The sequence below is a fragment of the Dasypus novemcinctus genome, chromosome 3 (genome assembly GCF_030445035.2).
Source record: "Dasypus novemcinctus isolate mDasNov1 chromosome 3, mDasNov1.1.hap2, whole genome shotgun sequence".
Lineage (NCBI taxonomy): Eukaryota > Metazoa > Chordata > Mammalia > Cingulata > Dasypodidae > Dasypus > Dasypus novemcinctus.
The window spans coordinates 151,737,725-151,760,281 of record NC_080675.1 but is presented as its reverse complement, the minus strand read 5'-3'; the positions used below and the strand labels follow the sequence as shown (position 1 = coordinate 151,760,281).

The window sequence follows — 22,557 nt, the reverse complement described above, 5'->3', positions numbered from 1 at the left end:
GGTTGGGTCGGTTCCTCCAAGCAAAGATTTTTATATTATGTATTGTTTTCACCCAGATCGCCTGCCTTTCTCAATAATGAAGGCAGATGAGACACATGGAGTGGACGACCGAGTTTCTGGCAGGAACGAGGCTGACCGGAGGAGACAAGGCGGGGTTGGGGGCAGCGTTTCCATAGGGCGCCGCGGTTCAAGACAAGGAGGGAAAGCGCCCCGGAGGGTCTGCCCTCGGTGCCGGCGCGTCAGCCTCTCCGCGCGCCCACGCTGGCAGCTCCTACGCTGCCCCGCCCCCAGCGCCACGCGGCCCAATCAGCGGCGCAACCTGGCGCCCCGCCCCTCCGCCGCAGCCATATAGGCCTGGGCCGGGCGCGCCGCCGAGCGGTAGCTGTCGCCGGGTCCTCCACCTGTGGGGTCGGGGCTAGAGGCCGCCGCCCTCTTCCCAGCCCGCGTTCCGCGCCCCCACCCCGCCTACAGCGCACCGCCCTGCCCCGCCGTCCACCGAGCGCCGCCGCGGGCCCGGGCGCCCGCCCTCCTCCCTCACGTCCCCTGTGTCCGCGGCCGGCCGGGGCGATGCGGCTGGGCCCGAGGCCCGCGGCGCTGGGGCTGCTGCTGCTCTGCGCCACGGCGGCCCGCGCGGGGAACCCCGAGGATCTGCACTACCCGCAAGGCGAGCACCGCGGCGACTACGATCGCGAGGCGCTGCTGGGCGGCCAGGTGAGCGGCCAGGCCGCGGCCGGGAGGGCCGGGCCTCGCTCCGCCGCCGCCGCTGCCACCGCGGGCTTTGTCCCGGGACAAAGAGGGCCGGCCGGGCGAGGCCTGGCCGGGCGGCTTGACGATGGGGGCCGGCGGGGGCACCGTCCTGTGCTGTCTTCGGTCCTTGCCGCCCACTCTCCGGGGCACCCCGGGGCCTTTCACTCTGAGGAAATAGCGCGGCCCGGGAGCCTGTCCCTTCTAGCCTCTGAACGTGGGAGGACCATTCAGGGCTCCCTGGAGAGCAGGTGTGGGTCGCCCCGAAACCCCTAGGCAAGGGGAGGCTTCTGGTAGCCCTGTTTCCCCCCACCGTTTTGCCCCACTGATAGTAATGCTTGACCCCTGTATACCTCTTCCCCCCAAAGGAAGAAGTCGATGAATATGTTAAACTCAACCCCGAAGAGCAGCACAAAAGACTGAAGTCAATCATAAAGAAAATTGACTTGGACTCAGACGGCTTTCTCACCGAAAGTAAGGACGGGTCCTACACAGCTAACAATAGAGAAACCCATCTGTAGGAGACAGAAATACAAGCATTTTAACGGAAGGTGTCTGTTGAACGTAGATTGCTAATGTTCCAACAAATCAGATGTACTGTGAGAGGGGGAAAAGGGCATGAAGAGTAGATTTTCTACCAGGGAATCTAGACATAGGGTACTCAGTAATACTCAGTGCTTTCTTCAGCAATATAGAAACATCATTAATCCTGCCTGATGTATTTGCCTTATGTAACTTTTAGCCATGTCAACAGTATGATTCGTTTGAGAGAAGTATGTCAGAAACTTTCCTGAGGCACTACATGATTTATTGCTCTTTTGATATGTGCTTCATTAGAATTTTAATCCCACTCTTTTTGAAAGCAAGTAGAAAAGGACCTGTTGCATGTGAATTGTTTAATCACAAAATGTTGAGAGTTGGTAGGGGCCTTAGAATCATCTTGGCCACTTTTCTCATTATAGAGATGAACCCTGGGGGACGGGGTAAGTGCCTTTTTCGGGCTTTCTCAAAGTCAGATCCGGAATCCAGGTCTCCTAGTTCTGTTTTTAATACCCTTTACTTAAAAAAAAATCACAACTTATTAAAAGATTGTGTCTCCCCATTATTTAATTCAAGTAAGGAACCCTATCAGCTTTCCTCAGTTGATCTTCAAAACAGATTCAGAAGGTAGTTATTGTAACTATAAGTTTGTTATTTTGCTATACCTCTCATTTAAATGTTGCACAGCATCCAAGGAATGAAGTTGGTGGAGAGAGAATTGGAAACTGGTAAGTTTAAGATGTGTTGTCAGTGAAGTATTCACTTGGATCCCCCAGGAATTTTTTTTTTTTTTTTTTCCCCCAGGAATATTAAGGTTTCAGTTTCTTTCAAAACAAACAAAACCTTTCTTGTCAGACAGTTTTGCTAATTTCTACTTTGACGGCTAGGACTGGATCAAAGGTAGCAAAATTCAGTGAAAGGAGTTTGTGCTTTAAAGCCCAAACATAGGTTTGAATCTGGGCTCTGCTCCTTCTTAGCTGTGAGCCCTTGGGACTTTGTGAACCTGGGTTTCTTCAACAGTAAAATAGTGGTGATAATAATTACCTTGTTTTGACAATTAAGAGACCGTGTATTTGGAGGACCTAATACATAGTAATTTTTTAACACATGGTTGCCATAATAATTATTATTCTGCCCTGATTTAGAGTTTCAGGAGAGACAGAGCATCTTGCTTTACTATTCTACCTAACCTCCCCCGATCCAGAAGAGGGATACCACTCTTTAAACCAAATGGTGTATTATCTTTATACCAAATTGTGTACTACTGCTGTCCCTGCAAATATGCCTGTCTTCCCTCTCTTTTTTTCTGTAATGCAGTAATTATTTCTATGAATAGATTTTTAAAAGTTGATCAGAAGTGGACATTTAAGATTTATAAACTTTTCCCCCATGACTTCAAGTAACCAAGTTAAGACAAAGCTGTTGCAAGAAGGGCACAAATCATAATTGCCACCCATACTTGGTTTACAACATGCTTAAAGGGAACGGTATTTTCCCAACTTCAGTCACCTGAATTTCTTTCCACAAAATAGGCCATATCCCCATACTATCTATTATTTCCTTAATGTAGTTTTGATTCAACTCCCTTAAAATATATTTTAAAATAAAATTTTGTATCACTTTCATAAATGAAGAATAAAACCAAGTGCTATTTTGACCAATTAGGAATTCATTCAGCACAAACTTATTGAGCTAGGCACTTTCTAGGCACAGGTAACACATGAATGAATAAAACAGACACAACTATCTGTACCCATAGACTTTACATTTTAGCCATCACATTATAATATTCTTAAGGCTTACAGTTTTCCCCACTCCCTACCCCTATTTCTATCAATCCAACTAGGCCAACTCCTCAACTTAGTATTTGCAAAGCCTGAAATTGTTTGTTTTTTTTCCCTCATCTTTTAAAGAAGGTTTAGAAATCCTCACTCCTCTAAGTATCAGAACTACTGTCACATTCATTATGTTCTGGGAAATTCTCATAGGTGAACTCAGTTCATGGATTCAAATGTCTTTTAAACATTATGCTATGCAAGAAGCAAAACAACAGTTTGTCGAATATGATAAAAACAGTGATGGTAGTGTGGCATGGGATGAATACAACATTCAGATGTATGATCGTGTGATTGACTTCGATGAGAACACTGCTCTAGATGATGCAGAAGAGGAGTCTTTTAGGCAGGTGAGTGTGTGTGCACAAGCTGTTCCTTTTGATCCTCAGTTCACTTTACCTTCCTGCATGAGTGAGCACCAGAGGGCCTGAAGTCATAGACTGGATTGCCTTGTTCTCAAGGCAATCACCTGTTTTACTTCAGTGGTCATTTTGATGATTTCCCTTCCCTCTGGCAAGATTTAAGACTCTATTCTGGACTACCTGAATTACCCTTGCATCTGTTTTTTCAGCTGTGTTATTTGCCCTCAATTCTAGAGTTGCTTTTTAATGTATTCTGAATATGCATTTTAGTATTTTATTTTTGATGCCATTATTGACCAATTGGTTTTAGATCATGTTTGGTAAGAATGCTATGGTAAACTATTCCCATTTTTTTTAAAGAACATAGTTTTATATAAACTAACTCATTATTGAAGATTCAGTATTGAAGATTCACTATCCCTGAGTTCTGTCGTTTACCATGGTTTAATTTGTTGAAATATATGCATTTAACCAAGCAGAGTGGAGAAAGACACTTTTTTGTATGGAAGGGGGATGTTCCCTATTCCATTTATTTCTTTTGAGGAGGACATTTTTCATTTGGGAATTTTTCAAGACTTTTAGGAAGCCTGTTAAGCTAAAAGTGTATAAACTTAAATGGCTATAAGCTTGAGAAATTTGCCATTTCAAATATTTTTGTATTTCAAAGTAATTTTAAAGATGTACTTTTTTTTTCCTTTTGGATAGCTTTTTATATGTGGAAAAAATAAAACCAAATACCTCGTTACAAACTGTATGTGTCAAAGCATTAACCAAGGGTGTTTGGAAAACATTTGAGCCCTTCTATTCCTTAACTAAACCTGTTATTAGTATGTACCTTTTAATTTTTATTATGGGTACTTTTTTTACCACTGTATATACTGCTTATTTTAGAATTGAATTGGCCACTTGAACTTAAAGGTGGTTGTTTCACTGCTAATGATTATGTGTATGCTATGCATATAGCACTAGTGTAGAGGTTAAGGGTTCCTGCCTTGGAGCTAGTCTCCCTGGCTTCATGTCCTGCTCCATACTTAATAGCTGTACAGCCTTGAGTAAGTTATTAAATCTCTCCTTCAGTTTCCTCACCTCCAAATGAAGATTAATAGTATAGGGTAATAGTAGTGATTAGCAATTGGAGTGGTAAGCAATCCTATTTTTTTTTTAAAGATTTATTTTTTATTTATTTCTCCCCCCTTCCCACCCTACCCCAGTTGTCTGCTCTCTGTATCCATTCACTGTGTGCTCCTCTGTGACTACTTCTATCCTTATCAGCAGCACCGGGAATCTGTGTTTCCTTTTGTTGCGTCATCTTGATGTGTCAGCTGTCCGTGTGTGCAGCACCACTACTGGGCAGGCTACGCTTTCTTTTACACTGGGCAGCCCTTCTTACGGGGTGCACTCCTTGCATGTGGGGCTCCCCTATTCGGGGGACACCCCTGCATGGCATGGTACTCTCTGCACACATCAGCACTGCGCATAGGCCAGCTCCACATGGGTCAAGGAGGCCCGGGGTTTGAACCTTGGACCTCCCATATGGTAGGCGGATGCCCTATCCATTGGGCCAAGTCCACTTCCCCCAATCCTATTTTCATTAAAGGAGTGTTGCTGAAGACCATATGAATGAGTCACATAAATTTATATTTAATATTTATATTATTAATTACCTTTTTAAAATTGCTTAGGCATTTGTTAACTACATCAACTTTAAATTAGTTAGGATTCAATTTATAGGAGAAAAATGTACCTTTTGTTTCCCTTTTTTCTTTCTTATTTGGGTTTTCATCTTGCAGCAGACTAAAGCAAAAGGAAAACAAATGGTTGGGATTGTTGTCTATTTACAAGGTATCCTCCTTTATTATTGAAATTAACATATCTCAATGGCATCTTTGGAGTTCTAGGGCTTTTATAAAACCACAGGATGACAGTATGACTTTCTCTGGCAGGGAACAACAGAGAAGTAAACTACAGTATTTTAAAATCTTACTGAAGTTACATAACTTTGTGGTTTTTTGACACCTAAAAAGATGTAGTTAAATGTTGGTTTTTTTAATTTGTATTTTCAGAGAGGGTATGATAGAGAATGCCATCAAGAAGAAAATTTTCACTTTATAGAGATATATGACTAATATAAACTGTTTATGTACAGTTTTTCTTTTAAATGATATCTTATTCTAATGCTGACTTCCCTACCAGGTATTCAGTACAGGTTGACTATAAGACTGTAATAGATCTTTTCCTTTTTTTAAAATTTCTCTCCCCTTCCCCCCACCCCCAATTGCTTTCTGTGTCCATTGTTCTTCTTTGTCCGCTTACATTATTGTCAGCGGCACCAGGGATCTGTGTCTCTTTTTGTTGCATTATCTTGCGGCATCAGCTCTCTGTGTGTGTGGTGCCACTCCTGGGCAGGCTGTGCTTTTTTTAACGTGGGGCGGCTGTCCTTGTGGGGTGCACTCCTTGTGCGTGGGGCTCCCCTATGTGGGTGGCACCCTTGTGTGGCACGGTGCTCCTTGCATGCGTCAGCACTGCGAGTGAGCCAGCTCACTACACGGGTCAGGAGGCCCTGGGTTTGAACCCTGGACCTCCCATGTGGTAAGCAGACGCTCTATCAGTTGAGCCAAATCTGCTTCTCTCTAACGGATCTTAATAGCCTAAAATAATTTATATAGATACCTAAATAAACACTTCTCAATACAAGTCCTATTAGTTATTCTTTGACAATCCAGAATTATGACTCTCTTTTTCAGAGAGTTCTAATCATACTTTATTTGAATTTATTATAAATAACCCCCTAAAAATTGATGGGAGATGTGGAAATGAACCCCTAAACTGTGTATATTCTTCAAAATAAAAAATAAAAGACAAAGGATGAATCAATGTCAGTTACAGACTAAAAATATCATAAATAAAACAAGCATAAAAAGTAGTTGGATATCTGAGTGAAAATAAAATTTCTCTATATAGGAACCTATTAAACAAAAATTACTTTGATATCTGAATTTTATTTTATTTTTAATGTTTCCTTTTGGAGAATAGAGACAACTTGGAGTAATGACCCTTTCAGGCCATGAAATGCCTGAGAAGGTATATCTTTATAATATGATGAACAATTGTAGTCAGCACTTTTAAGCAATGTAATTAAAGTTTGAGGACCTATCTGGCAGAAATTCAATAGTTCCAATTTCAGTAGTTAGCTGCTGAACGTGCCTGAACAAGCAATATTTATTTACCTAATATCTAACCTTGAATGTGGCTAACCAGAATTTTTAATACCTAGACGTGTGCTCTAGTATCACAGATTATATATTTCCTCACGTAAATTCATTGGTCTACCAAAAGATGGCAGTTTTGTTCCTCAAACAAGTTTCTATTATAATGTAAAAAATAGATGATAGTTTGTCTATTTACTACAACTCCTAGCACTTTCTATCCTCTTAAGATGAAAGGTTTTTATACAGAAGGAAAAAATAAGTGTTGAGATTTTATGAAACTGTCCATCTTTTTTGTTTACCCTTTAGGAATATGCCACTTTTTAAGAAAAAGTCTTTCTGTTTATTGGCTTCTTTAATGAGTTGAGCTTAAATTGTGTTCTTTAAATTGTCATGAATAAAAAGCTTTGAAAAGAATCACATTACTTCATTTTATTTTAAAAATTTGAGAAATGTGAACCAGAAACTGCTTACTTTAAAGAAAGAAATCTTAGCTTGTTGAAAGAAATTCTTTCTATAAGTAAATTTGGCCAAATTCACCTCTCTCTGCTGAAACATGGACCTTTTTGCTCCAAATTGAAGGGCTCTTTCATAAGGAAATCCAAGCACTTGGTATTTTGAATAGTGGTTTATTCAAAAAGAATTTGATCCACTCAACAAAGTACCTCAAGTTCTTGTGTATTTTTTTCCCCATGTTAAACCTGAAGATAAAATTTACATTATTTGGTCTCGTTATTTAAAATTATATAACATTAACTTAAAAGCAGCATTTGGAAACAAGTTTTTGCATTTTTTCTTATTTTTGTTTTTTCTTTTCCATCATGATTGGATAAGTGTAACTGCCTTGTGGGGTCTGGATTGGTAAAAGATGAATTCTTTTAGAGAAGGGGTGAGCTTCTCCTCTGCAAATAGGTCATTATAAAAGAACTAGTGTTTGCTTAAAGTAAACTCCTATCTAACTTCTCTATTATTTTAGAAAACGGAAAGGAGCATTTTTTTTCCTCATGTAAATTGAAAGCTACCAAAATATTTGAAATTGTGCTTCTTTTGATACACAGTTTAATATACATCAATTTATAAGAAAGAGCACTTTTTCCAGAATTCTCAAACTATAAATTACACAGGGTTAGCAGTATAACACCATTGGTTTCCAAGGCTTTTGGTTACAGAAGTACCTTTGAAAAATTCATCAAAAACAGCCTTGTCCCTATTAGCTACTGATTCATTTTATTACTTGAGCATACTTTTTTTTTTTTAAAAGGGAGATAGGAGAGGTGTGCTTAACTTCAAAATGAATCCATTTAGGCTTCTGGTGTATATCTGAACATACAGCATTTACACTATAAAGAGCCCACTGATAACAGACTTCCAAATATTATGTTTATAAATTAATAGTATGAAATTCTTGAGATATAGGGACTAGTGTCCTGAAACCTGTTAACATACTTTTGAAAAGTCATTTAGAAGACTGAAAACAATTTGAAAAAGCCCTACCAATACTTATTACATAGTCTAAATTGATTGTTTTTTTTTTGTACATCCAAAATATATTGAGATTATTAAAGCAGATAGTGTAGTGCTATAGAAACAACAGGGAGGGTTCAAGTTCAATATAGTATCTCAGTTTTTCTATCAATAATAGTAATATCTAATATTTAATATATAAAATTTGCTAATTGCTTGATAGAAATTCTTATCCCAATTGTTTAATAGGGATTTTTATCCCAATTTTATAGATGAGGAAAACAGGTTAAACAATTGTAAGTAGATTGCTGGAATTCATATCTGGGTCTGTCAAACTCCAGAGCCTACGTCACTATACTATCTCTAATGAATGTTTATTATTTGCCCAAACCTTCAGCAGGATGATAAGAAGTAAAAGAGGGGTATGGTTGAGCACCAGCTTCCTATGTACAAGGTCTCTGGTTCAATCCTCCCCAGCCCTGGTACCTACAAAAAAAGAATGTAGGAGAATGTACATTGTTTATGTTTTTCCAAGTAATTTTAATGATGTTACGGTACAAATTAGACCTTTAAACATGTTTAAAATTTCTCTTTTTTAATTTTCAAAGCTTCATTTAAAGGATAAAAAGCGATTTGACAAAGCTAACCAGGATTCAGGTCCTGGTTTGAGTCTTGAAGAATTTATTGCTTTTGAGCATCCTGAAGAAGTTGATTATATGACGGTAAGGGATAAAATTTTTCAGAGAAATATTGAGTGACCAAAACTTTAAAACCTGTGTTTACTAGATTTTTAAAATGAATTGTATAGCTACCAGAATTTTCAGAGACTGGAAAATCCAAAATTCTACCTTCCTAAAATTAGAAGTGGGAAGGAGGATTGGGGATGGTGGGCATGCTTTTTGGGAGAGAGAAAGTAAAGGGCTGAGTTTGTTTTGTTTTGTTTTGTTTTCTCTATACTTTAGATGAGCAGCTGTGTTCCTGTGGGTAGTTTCTCTCTCATAACCACATTACCTTCAGTGCCTTCCTTGTCCTTTGTAGCTTTCAGACTTTTCTCTGGTTTTTCAATTTTGATAACATTAGAACCGTTTTTAATTTCAGCAACTTCGAGTATCACTTGTGAAAGCTTTTAGTCTGGAAAAATTTATCATGTTTATATCACTTTTAATAGGGTGGGGGGTGCAGCTACCAATGACTGTAAATGTTTTTGCAATTTTAAGCATAATGAGTACTTTTATTCTTTTAGCACTTAAAAGAAGTATCAGCTCTTCAAAATTTTAGTTGACTTCTAGGTTTAACTCAATTAACATTGATTGAATGACTTCTATGACTTGACAGGTTTCTTGAGAACAGAAACCATCATCTTGGGGAGTAAAAATTAATGTACCAAGTAGCTTTAAATAAAAAAAGACTGAACATTTATATTGAGGTCTGTTGCATGGCATCAGTGTTCAGCTATGTAGCTTGATTCCCTATATATTTCAGGAAAGGAAGACATAGCTTTTTGTTTAATGGTCACAGTCAGAAGCTGCTGCCTTGAGTAACAAGGCTGCAGATATTTTTTTCCAAAGCTCAGGGATAAGACACTGCCGTTAACACCACTTAGCTCACCATTGGGAGGCTTCTGGTTTTTCTCTTGGCACAGAATACCTGACCTAGTTTAAGAACAGTCCTGGGCACAATTCGTTTAAGTGCCAAAATTAAGTTGGGGCAAGATTATTGAACCCTAGAGTGGCAGGTAGATGATTCTTGATTTTTATACTCTGGGGAATAAGGAACAGTTGAAGACTTTGAGGAGAAGGATGGCCGGTGAAAGCAATGAAATCACTTAGATATTATGCAATATGGCCCTGGAGTATGATATGGCAGTAGAATGAAATAGACTTGAGTAACATTTTGAAGAAAGCATAAACAGGAATGTTGACTAACTAAATAAGGATGAAGGGAAGAGTCAGGGATGATGCTGAGGTTTGGAGCTTAATCATAGGCAGTTCTATTGACAGGATGGGGAAGGATGGTCAGCTCTTTTTTTTTTTTAAGATTTTATTTATTCCCCACCCCCCCACCCCCCGTGGCTTGTTCCTTTCTTTGCTGTCTCTTCTCTGTGTCCATTCACTGCATGTTTTTTCTGTATCTGCTTGTCTCCCTTTGTTGCGTCATCTTGCTGCGCCAGCTCTTTGCAGCACACAGGCCAGCTTTGCCTTCACAAGGAGGCCCTGGGACACGAACCCAGGACCTCCCATGTGGTAGATGGGAGCCCAACTGATTGCGCCACAGCCACTTCCCTGGTCAGCTCTTTTTGATTGTGCTGTGTTGGAAGTGATGGCAGCACATGAGATGTGTGACCATAAGGTAGCATCTCACTCAGCAGCTTCATTAGTTCCTGTTCCTGTTTACTGTTTATTTTTTTAAAAGATTTACTTACTTTACTTACCACCCCCCCACTCCCCCCATGATGGTTCTTTCGTCTGTCTGCTCATTGTTTGCTCACCTTCTCCAGGAGGCACCGGGAACTGATCCCGGGACCTCACCGTGGGAGGTGAGTGCCCAACTGCCTGAGCCCCATCTGCTCTCCAGGGGCTGTGGTGTCTACTTGTCTTCTTTTAGGAGGCACTGGGACCTCCCATGTGGTAGGCGGGCACCCAACTGGTGGAGCCATATCTGCTTCCCCCTTATTTGTTTTTGTGTATCCCTTTTACCCTTTTTTTTTTTAAGATTTATTTATTTCTCTCCCCTTCCCTCCCCCCACCTTGGTTGTCTGTTCTCTGTGTCTGTTTGCTGCATCATCTTCTTTGTCTGCTTCTGTTGTTGTCAGCAGCACGGGAATCTTTTTTTTTTTGTTGCGTCATCTTGTTGTGTCAGTTCTCTGTGTGTGTGGCACCATTCTTGGGTAGGCTGCACTTTCTTTCGCGCTGGGCGGCTCTCCTTATGGGGTGCACTCCTTGCACGTGGGGCTCCCCTACGCGGGGGACACCCCTGTGTGGCACAGCACTCCTTGCGCGCATCAGCACTGCACATGGGCCAGCTCCACATGGGTCAAGGAGGCCCGGGGTTTGAACCGCGGACCTCTCATGTGGTAGACGGATGCCTTAACCACTGGGCTAAGTCCACTGCCCCTTTTACCCTTTAAAGGTATATTTAACATAGGAAAAAATCAACAATGCAGGATCAAGCTAAGTGATTCCATTTTGGATTAAAAGTCAAAGTTTAACTTTAGAGATACTGCCATTCATGTAGTTCCAAAAATTCTTTTAACCATGGCAGCATTATTGAAATAATTTTGTTGTTCCCCTAGAGGATTACTTTGAATGGAGGAATAATTATTTTTGATGATTGGTACTTAACTTTTATGGGATCACAGACCCCCTTAAGAATGCAAACTGTAGACTCTCCCAGAAAAATCACATATGCTCATACACACAAAATATTGAATTATAATTTCAGGGGATTCAGATCCCTCCTTCTAAAACTAATCTTTGGATCCCTAGATTAAGATCCCCTGCTTTCTATAAATAAAATCTATAATATTTGACTTAAAAGGAAGAACTTGAATTAAAGTGATATGTCATATAGATGTAGACAAAGCTCCTGGATTTGGCATGAATTAAGTTACTGGAGTCTTTTAAGAATATGAATTTGTTAGAACTGTGATACCGGGATCCAAATTGGAAGGTGTTGGGGTGGCAGCAGGTAGAGACAAAATGAGAATAGTAGATGTAATCCAAGAGAAGCTAGGCAAGGAAAAAAAGAAACAGGGATGGTAATTAAAGGTTGTAGCAAAGTCCTGGGGACTTGAATGTGTTTAAGGGTATAGAAGAATGAGCCAATGGTGTGAGAGAGGCAGGAGTTAAGAGCAAAAGAAAACACTTAGGAAATGGAAAAACATGGGATCTAGGGATGAATTGCTTTAACTCCTGGGATGAAAGGGAAGGATAAGAGGAAGAGGTATAAAAATAGAGGCATTTAAAGGTGAGAATGTAATACTGGCAAACAAGGAAGCATTTTAGAAGTTCTCTGTATTAGTTAGCCAAAGGGGTGCTGATGCAAAATATCAGAAATGGGTTGGTTTCTATAAAGGGTATTTATTTGGGGTAGGAGCTTATGGATTCCAGGCCATAAAGCATGGGTTACTTCCCTTACCAAAGAGTCTATTTCCACGTGTTCGAGCAAGATGGCTGCCAATGGCTGCCAGGGTTCAGACTTCCTGGGTTCCTCTCTTCCCATCTCTGCTTCTCTCTGGGCTCAGGGTTCCTCTCTTCCCAGAGCTTGCTTCTTTCTGGGCTCAGCGTTCCTCTCTTCCTGGAGCTTGCTTCTCTTTCCTCTGTGTGCTTACTTCCTGGTGCTCCATATTAAGACTTCAGCAACAAACTTCAACATCAAAACTCCAACATTAAAAACCCTCTACTCTGTCCTTTGCCATGCCTTTTATCAGTGAGTCCCCCCATCCACCAAGGGGTGAGGACTCAACACCCTACTGACGTGGCCCAATCAAAGCCCTAATCATAATTTAATCATGCCCAGCTACAGAACAGTTTACAAACATAATCCATATCTATTTTTGGAATTCATACCTATATCAAACTGCTACAACTTCTATCGTATTTGGAAAAATAGGAGGATCTTTGCCATGAGAGTGTTGGAGGATGGTGTTGCAATAAGATTCAGATTAAGTAGAAATTTCAAAAAACAGTTGTAGAGAGCTTGTTAGGAAAACTGAGGCAGAGATTTACTTCCAAGCTGTAGTGAGAAGTCCACTGACAATGCAAAAATTAATTTATAAGGACTAGGTTTATGTTCTTGTATCTTTCTTTTTCAGACTTTATGGCTCTGGAATAGAAAAAGTGATGTGGGTCTGATGTGCAGGGAGGGGATTGGCATAAGAAGAAGAGAGTACAAGATAGGAAATAGAAAGTGCATGAGGGATGTACTGAATCTACTGACCATGAAACAGGTCATCTTGGGTCGGGTGTAATTAGAAAGGGTCTATTCTTTGGGTCAAAGAAAAAAACTGGTTGTTAAGAAGCCTTGATAAAAGAGGAATAGGTTTCAGGGCAGTTAGGGTAGTTGGGGGTAGATTTGGTAGAAGGGAAACAAGGAGGTTGAAATTTTATGGGGGACCATCAAGGTTCACATCTGGATGTACAACAACAGTTCTGTGCAAAGAGATCTAAGGGTTCTTTTTTTGGTTGTTAATTAATTGAAGAGAAAGTGTGGTTAAAGAAGACAAAAACAGTAGAATGTCATTCTTGAGAGGGAGAGGATATAGAAGAATGAGCCAATGGCATGAGAGAGGCAGGAGTTAAGAGCAAAAGAAAACACTTAGGAAATGGAAAAACATGGGATCTAGGAATGAATTGCTTGAGTTTAGTGCCAAGGTTATTTAGGAGGGTGAAAGTGGAATTCTTCACAATATCAGCAGTTTAAGGATGGCGGTCTTCATGCTACTTAGTACTTGAGATTTTATTCTTGCTTCAAAATCCCAGTGTTTAAAAAAGATTGTCTAACAAGATGGACAACCAAAATGATTATTTCTAAAAAAAGTTCTGTAGTAGGATTGATTTAGATGGTAGCAGGATTGAAAATTTTGTGACTAATTTTTTTTTTTTAATGAACATGTAATAGGAATTTGTCATTCAAGAGGCTTTAGAAGAACATGACAAAAATGGTGATGGATTTGTTAGTTTGGAAGAATTTCTTGGTGATTACAGGCGGGATCCAAGTAAGTAGCCTGGGGGAATGTGGAAGGAGAAAAAAAATGGAATTAAAGAAGAAAGAAGTTGAAAGACAGTTTTGCTTGTTGAGAGATCTTTTTGACAGAGGAAAATGGAACAAGAACCCTGCTTGATTGCTACTTGTTCTGCCAAATTTAACTATAATACATGTAAAACAAAGGGATTTATAGCTTGTTTGAGAATGCTATCTTGTTCACTTTGAGTGCCACATCTAGATTCAAAGTTTTCCTTCCTTTACAAACAAATGTAATTATCAGTTCACGTGGGGAAGTTAAAGGTTGATATTTTTAAACAAAATCCAATATCTTTGCATGTAAATCTTAAAAGAGAAAGAAATATAAATAAATAACGGTAAAGACTGAAGAAGGTGACTTACTAGGTGTTTGAAATTAAAGGAGATTGTGTATGCAGCCTTTTCCATAAGCAGCTCTTGTTTTCAAAATTGCTGCTTAAAAGCATCAAATAATACAATTTCAAATTTGGTCACCTGTTTTACTTACAAATTTCACTTTAAAATAATACATGCCATGACTTTGTAAGAACACATCGGAAACTTTTATATAGTCACATGGTGTGCATAAAAGACATTATCCAACTCAAATTTGGAAAACTAGATATTTGAAGAAGTAGCAGGAATTAACAATATTACTAGTTTGTGATATATGCAGCTATTTCAAACTGAGTTGTTTAGACATCTCACTTTAGAAAAGTACTGTACCTTTTGTACTTACAGTTTTCAATTAAGTATTTCTGTTTCATTGGGCTTCCTTTATGTAGTAAACTTTAAATTTACTTCCTTTATTCTAGGAATATACCAGACTTCTTACTGGGTGCATGTCATAGTCTTATGTATGTATATTTTTTTTTGTTTGTTTGTTTTTTATATTAAGCTGCAAATGAAGATCCGGAATGGATACTTGTTGAGAAAGACAGATTTGTGAATGATTATGACAAAGATAATGATGGAAGGCTTGATCCCCAAGAGCTGTTATCTTGGGTAGTACCCAATAATCAGGGCATTGCCCAGGAGGAGGTAAGACTTACTGAATGACCTTCCCCCTCACCCCAATATTTTGTATCAATTTGGAGTTACTGACAGGAAAGAAAGTCCAAAATAAATCTTAAACCAATGTAAGAATGAATGGAGTTATTTATTTATGATTGATGTGTTCTGTGTTTTGTTTTTGTGATTTAAAAAGATTTTTTATTTTTAAATAATTTCAAATTTCTGAGACAACTGCAAAAATAATACAAACCCATACAGAGAATTTCAACATACCCCTACCCATCCCACCTCAGACACCCAGAACCACTAATTTTAACATTTTGCTGTCTTTGCTGTATTATTGTATCTGTCATCTGTTTTCTGAATTTTAAGAGCAGGTTGCACACATCATACTCCCTGAACATATAACACTTCCATGTACATTTCCTATGAACAAGGATATTCACCCTTAAGTATATTTATCAAGCCCAAGAAATTAAACATTGATATAAAGCTTATTTTCTATATTCCAGTTTTTTCTTATGCCCCAACAGTGTCCTCTTTTTTTTTTAAGATTTATATTTATTTTACTTTAATTTATCCCCCACCTCTTGTCCATTTGCCCTTTGCTTGCCTTCTTCCACTGGCACTGGGATATGAACATGGGACCTCTGACATGGGAGGCGAGCGCCTAATGGCCTGAGCCATATGTACTCCCCGCTGCAGGGTCTGCTGGCTTTGTGACATCTGTGTGTTTAGGCATCTGCTCCCTGCTGAAGGGTGCAGCATCCAGCTCTGGTTGTGGCAGGTGTGAGCATCCAGCTCTCATTGCAGCAGGACATGGCATCTGGCTCTCACTGCGTCAGGATGTGGTGTCCAGCTCTCACTGTGGTGGGGTGCAGCATTTGCTTGTCTTCTTTAGGAGGCAGCAGGGCTCAAACCTGGGCTCAAACCTGGGACTTCCCATGTGGTAGGCAGGTGCCCAACTGGTTCCCAACCTTTTTTTTGTATATGTAAATATCTTAGTGATTTTTTTTAAAGAATTATTTATTTATCTCCTCCTCCTTGTTGTTTGTGCTCGCTATCTGCTCTCGGTGTCCATTCGCTGTGTCTGTGTCTGCTTTTCTCTTTAGGCAGCACCAGGAACCAATCTTGGGGCCTTCTGGAGTAGGAGAGAAGTCCGCAATCTCTTGCGCCACCTCAGCTCCCTGGTCTAATGCATCTCTGTCTCCTCTGTGTCTCTTTTTTTTGCATAATCTTGCTGCACCAGCTCTCCGCAGGCCAGCACTCCACATAGGCCAGGTCTCCACTCAGGCCAGCTCGCCTTCACCAGGAGGCCCTGGGAATCGAATCCTGGGCATTCTATATGGTAGATGGGAGCTCAGTTGCTTGAGCCGCATCTGCTTCCCCAACAATGTCCTTTTGAGGCTTTTTTCCTGTTCTTAGATCTCATCCAATATCATGTATTGCATTTAATTGTCTTTATCTCTTTAATTTCTGTTTTTTTAAATTGTGGAAACATGTACAGCATAAGTCTTCTCATACACAGACTGTGTTCCTACACTTTGGCCTTCCAACCTAAGTTCCTATACCTCTCCAGCCTTCACCAAGTAGTTTTTGTCACAAATTACTTATTTATACATTGAGTCTAAAATCGTTGATATATCATTATATTTTATGCATTTTAGATCCTGTAGGAAGTAAAAAGTGTAGTTACAAGTTTAAAAATGCAGTAGTGCTGGTATTTATATTCACCCATGTCATTAGCTTTACCAGAGATCTTTGTTTCTTCAGATAGCTTCAGGCAATTGTCTAATGTCCTTTGCTTTCAGCCTGATGAACTCCCTTCTCTTCAGCTTTTGTTTGTCTGGCTCATATTTGAAAGACAGTTTTGCTGGATATGGAATTCTTGGTTGACAGTGTTTGCTTTTAGGACCTTGAATGTCTTCCCAATGCCTTCTTGCCTCTGTGGTTTCTGATGAGAAACTGGCACATATTGAGATTTGCATGAACATGGTGCTTCCCCCTTTGGCTTTCAGAATTCTTTCTTTGTCTTTCGACAATTTAATTGCAGCAGGCAAGGAGGAAGGAGCACGTCTGTGGAGGCAGGCGGCAAAAGAGCTCGTCCTCCCTAAGTGCAGTGTCAGCTCTCTTGGGGCTTGGCTCCTGGGCTGCAAAGGCAAGAGTGCAGCTCTGCCTCCGGCAACATGTGCAGTTGGCAGCTGAGTGGCCTCATGCCACTGTATTTTTGTTTTAATCTGTGTAATGTTTTAGAATAGTTTACATTACAGTTAGGACTGTATCATGTATTGATTTGCTAGTACAGTGAATAGAATTAAAAGTGCATTTATCTATAAGATCTCAAAGTGGGTTATATTAATTTTGCTTTTCCTTGTGATATTCTGGATTGAATTTGAGAGGGGAGGAGGCAGAACCCAGAAGAAATTAAGAAAGATAATAAGAAAGAAGCAGTAGACAGACCTGGTTACTACATGTGTATAAGATTTTTGGATACTTGGAGAATAATGAGTACTTGGCACACCTGAATGGTTTTGAAAACTCAACACCAGGATTTTCAACTGTGAATATTTGCTGAAAACACTTAGTACACTTGACATCTTTTTGTTTTCTTTTGTTTTAAAGGCTCTTCATCTGATTGATGAAATGGATTTGAATGGTGACAAAAAGCTCTCTGAAGCAGAGATTCTGGAAAACCAGGATTTGTTTCTTACCAGTGAAGCAACAGATTATGGCAGACAGCTCCATGATGAATATTTCTATCATGATGAGCTTTAATCCCTGAGTATGTTTGAGTACTGACTCCTTTTATAATTTGTTACCAGCTTTACTTTTCTGATAAAATATTGATGTTGTATTTTACACTGTCTTACCACAGTCAAAGTTACCTTAAGGTAGATTATAATTTTGGCCTTTTAGAAAAAATAAAACAAAACAAAAACTTGATATTTATTTCAAAATGTATAGAAGAATTAAAACAGTATTGTGCCATATGACATGTCACAAAGTCTTTCCTAAATACTCCGTCTGTTTAGTACTGTGTTGTGGAATATTTGAGTTGTCTTTCCATACTTGAAAAAATGGAAGATTTTAGTGATGCCCAAACAATATTATATAAGCAGTATGTAACTGAACCTATCAATTTTTGTTTTGTTTTAAGTAGATTTAATTTGAGAACTGACAGAAAGGACAATGTTTTTAGATTTAGCATTTTGTTTTAAAACCTTTAAAGGAACCTTTAGAAGAACTTATACCTCACATATTAATGTTGAGAAGTTCTGCTTAATTTTAAATGGTTTCTATAGAGGGTTTTATTGTATGAAATAGAACTTTATATTTTTGCATATGTATAGATAGTAATTATATTTAATGTATAGCTATAGCATTATGGTGTGTAGAATTTGACATTGTCCATACCCTTTTCATTTTTGACTGATTAAAAATGAAATGTCCTATCTTTTTATATGTTTGTTTGTTCTTATTAACTTATCCAGATAAACCTTGAATTTAGCACACATTTTGTTATATTTGGACATTATCTCATCTCCTTTCTTGTATTTGGGCAATGTATTTTTTCAAAAGTCTTAACAAATTATTCTTGCTACATATCCTTATTTTGCTTTTCTTTTTTATGTAAAAGAATCATAGTATAATTGAATATACTCGTGACACATTTAAGTTGCTATTGTAGCAAATGCTTTTTGGGGCTAGAAATAATATTATGAATAGTAGCAGTAGAGCTGGTTAGTTATTACTAGTAGAGCCCATTATCAGTTATATTGAAATTGAAATCATACTTGATATGCATTTGTCCACACTGGGTCAATTTTATTCTCATTCAGATCAATTTATTTACTTTTAAGGACGGGCTAGGAAAAGTAAGAAGGCGAAGAATTCATTTTTTCCTTGTTCTGACCTGAAGATAGTTTTTCTTTCTTTCTTTTTTTAAGTACCTTCATTTGTGAATGAAGAAATCAGCTCAACATGTTTTTCCAGGCTAAAGTTGTCTGTTAAATAGCACTGTCTTATAAAAGTTGTCTCTTATGTAGCACTTGTTGGGGTCTCAGCAGATACTTAGGAGTGTTTGAGAAGACCTGAAGCTCATTTTCCAATAGAATTGATGCACATCTCCCTGCTGCCCCCACCTTTATTGATGAGAAGTGTGAATGCAAATTGTAAACTTTCACAGCAAGCTGTTCACCCTGGTGTCTAAAGTACATATTTTTCATTTTAACCTAAAACAACCTATCTGGCTATAGCTGTTTAGTAGAGAATTAAAAACACATTATCATTCATCTATTATGTGTCAGTCTTACTGAAATTGGGATGTTTGAAATAACCAGTTTGATTAGCATGCTAACAATTTTTTTTTCTTGCTAGATTCTCCAAAATCTATGCCAGAATTTTTTAGATCATCTGTCATGGCCTGAGCAGAATTGTCCTTCCTGAGTTAAGAGTTAGCATTCTGCATCAGCCTTGATACCATGCAGATACAAGAATCGTGATAGACATTATTTGTGTATCTGTCCTTTCCTTCTAGCATAAAGAAAACTACTTCCCAGTCCCTTTGCAGGTAGGCAGGACCATGAGATCTGACCAGTTAAATATGAATGGTAATATGACTCACTTCCAGCCTGGGTCACTGAGAACCCCTTTCCTCTGCCTTGGCATTGTGGAAATGCCTCAGTTGAAATGATATAGCCACAAGACCAAAGTGGCCTTAATTGCTGAGTGACCATCTGGAAGTCGCTGGACCCACAATGGAGTAGTTTGCATGTCAAAAAACAAACTTACCATGTTAAGCCACTGAGATTGTGGTCTGGATTTTGTTTGTGTTTTTGTTTGTTTGTTTTTGAATGATAGCAGAGCTCAGCTTATCCTGACTGAAGATTTAGCAATAAACAATTCGCTTCTTTTTTTTTTTTTTTTAAACAATTGACTTTTATAAAAATGCAGAGAAAAAGAATCAACTGTTTATATAGAGAGAGTTTCTATATCTTCGGTCAAGTCAAAATAAAAAATTTTATTTTTGAAGACTTTTATTTGGATTTTAATTTTAAATAAGTCTTTTTGAAAGTAAAGCTTTTTTAAAAATTTTAATAGAATTAGAATATTTCAATCTATGCTTCTAGTGTGAGAGTAAAAATAGAATAAGGCTTTCTGAATCATTGACCAACTCTGTCTGAGGGACTTAATCATTTCTATTATTTGACTTCTGGTACAATTGCAAAGTGGAAAAGTGTACAGGATTTGCTTAAATCAGTCCATATGTGCTTCCTATTGGGCAAATTTACAGGACAGAAAATGATTGTTCAGCTAGTGTTCTAAACTTTAAGGAAATTCAGAGTAAAAGCCATGTTTCTTTAATTGGTTGTTCCCTTTAAATGTGAGTATAAATTTATTTATGCTTTTGTTCTTTAGAGTTGTAAGGTTTTTGTGTTAAAGTATTTCCTTTTAAGTGAGAAATTTCTGTGTAAGATTTACAGAGTTCGGGAGTCCTTAAGACCCCACCCTTCCTTCTGACACCAATTACAAGTTCAGGAGGCCTGTAAGACCAAGTCAGTGCAATAATTCTTTTGCAGGATTCAAAGAAATCTCTGGAAACTGTTCCTCACAGTTATGATATATTTCAATGAAAGGATACAGATTAAAATCAGCCAAGGGAAAAGGATCATGGTACAAAGCTCAGGATAGCTCCATGTGTGGAGCTTCCAATTATCCTCTCCTAATGAAGTCATGGACAGAGCTAACTTCTCTTAGCAACAATATGTGACGATATGCACAGAGTTTTTTATTGTGGACAATATGCACAGAGTTCTTATTGGGGCCCAGATTGACTCCATGGCTCTCCTTAGTTTCCAGCCTGTCTGGATGTTGAGCTGCTACTATGAAACCAAAAATCCCTGTTCCTATCAAGTGTGGCCCAAAGCCCCCAGGTAAACAGAGACACTCTTATCAGGCATGACCTTCCGAAGGTTTAGAGATTACCTACCAGAAGTTGAAGGCAAAGACCAGACCTCTCTTTTGGTGAGATTAATTCTTAACATATTATATAAGACCTTTTCTATTTTAGAAAGTGGTTTAGGAAACCACCTATGATTCAAATTTTTAAACAAGTGTAACAAATAATTTGCTTCTTTTCAACATTGAGTTTTGGTTGAATGAATATTTGGTTAAATTTCCTAGCTGCTGTAAAAGCTTTTATGACCAATAGTGGTGAGTAGCTCAACTATATAAAGCCACCAAAACTAAAACATCTCCATATTATTTGGAAAAAAATTATTAAATTCAAGTATAAAGAAAAATAAGTACTATGAAATACCTAGAGTTTGCCAATCTTTATTTCAAATTAAAGATAGTTCATGAACTGTAGAATGGAAATCATTTGCATACACAAAACTATTTTAACGTGGCTAAAAGGATTTTTTAAAAATTACATTTCTTTTAATCTTGGTTTTACTAACCTTTTTAAAAAATCACCTTAAAAAAACAAACAAGTTTTGTGTTCTGATCTACAGAAGATATTTTTCTGCTCTTCTGAGACCAGGTCCAGTAAGTGTTAAGGCCTCACTATTTTACTGTCTGGTTGCTTGGTAACAAAGGTGTAAATAAACCATCCCATTATATTGACGCATTAAAGGCATAAACAAAGATCTTTTCCTGTATCACCTGCTGGCCTGTCTGAATTAATACTTTGTTGTTCCATCTACAACAAATGACTTCATGCAGGTGATTTATTTTGAATTTTGCTCTGTAATGAAAAACTGGATTAAGGTTAATTTTGGTAAAGAAAAGGAACGTAGACTAAGCTAAGACAGAGGTATGAGTAAGTTATTTACAATTATTTTATTTTACTGTCATATAACCATTACTCTACAGTCTCTGCTCCTACAGCCCTTCCAATCCATATGTTCCAAGCACCTAAGGAAAGCTTGCCTATACTCCCAAAGAACCTACCAAAACACATTGATAATTACTGGAGCTTAGAGAAGGAAAGAGATAGGGATGATCTGTATTGACTGACTGCTACCCTACTGTTAAATTTAAAGATAGGCTAAACATCTAATTTATAAAGTTTAATATATAGCAAAAAGAAAAGTATAAAAGTTGTTTAGAAATCAGTTTGGGTTGCATTATCCTATGTTAAACATTGAAAAATGAAATGTAAGCTTCTTGAGGGCTGTGACTATATCTTTATCATTGTATCAGTAGCATGCCCAGTATGGGTATGTGATTAGTGCATAGTAGATATTTATTGAATGGATTTACCAATGAAATGTTACAAGATGAGAGAGACCTGACATCATATCAGTTTAGGTCAGTGACTTTTTTTTTTCCATGTCTAATAGCCTATGGTCTTTATACTCTTTACCTCTTTGGCTGTTAAAAAAATTTTTTTTAAGTGTGATGGTTAGACTGTTGTGTCAACCTGGCCAGTTTTTTGGTCAGGCAAGCACTGGGCTAACTGTAATACAAGGGTATTTATGGACTTTAGTCACCACTGACTTTACTGAAGTGGTAAATCATAGATAGCTGATTACAATTACATCAGTCAGGGACAGTGCCATCAGCTATGAGTGATGCTTAATCCAATCAGTTGAATGCCTTAAAAGGGGAAGTGATTCCAGCATTGAGAATTTCCCAGCTCGTCTTTGGACAGCCAATGTCTCCCAG

At 38.4% G+C, this 22,557-nt stretch overlaps 1 protein-coding gene across 1 annotated transcript; it reads left to right on the top strand.

Annotated features, from left to right (window-relative positions):
* The first annotated feature begins 378 nt into the window (after window positions 1–378).
* RCN2 (reticulocalbin 2) lies at window positions 379–18,346 on the top strand. The gene is made up of 7 exons (XM_004468176.5): window positions 379–711; window positions 1,113–1,218; window positions 3,273–3,469; window positions 8,760–8,873; window positions 13,771–13,867; window positions 14,771–14,913; window positions 17,509–18,346. The coding sequence occupies exons 1-7, from the start codon at window positions 568–570 to the stop codon at window positions 17,659–17,661; spliced, it is 954 nt and encodes a 317-aa protein (XP_004468233.2). The 5' UTR covers window positions 379–567; the 3' UTR covers window positions 17,662–18,346.
* Window positions 18,347–22,557: the final 4,211 nt, after the last annotated feature.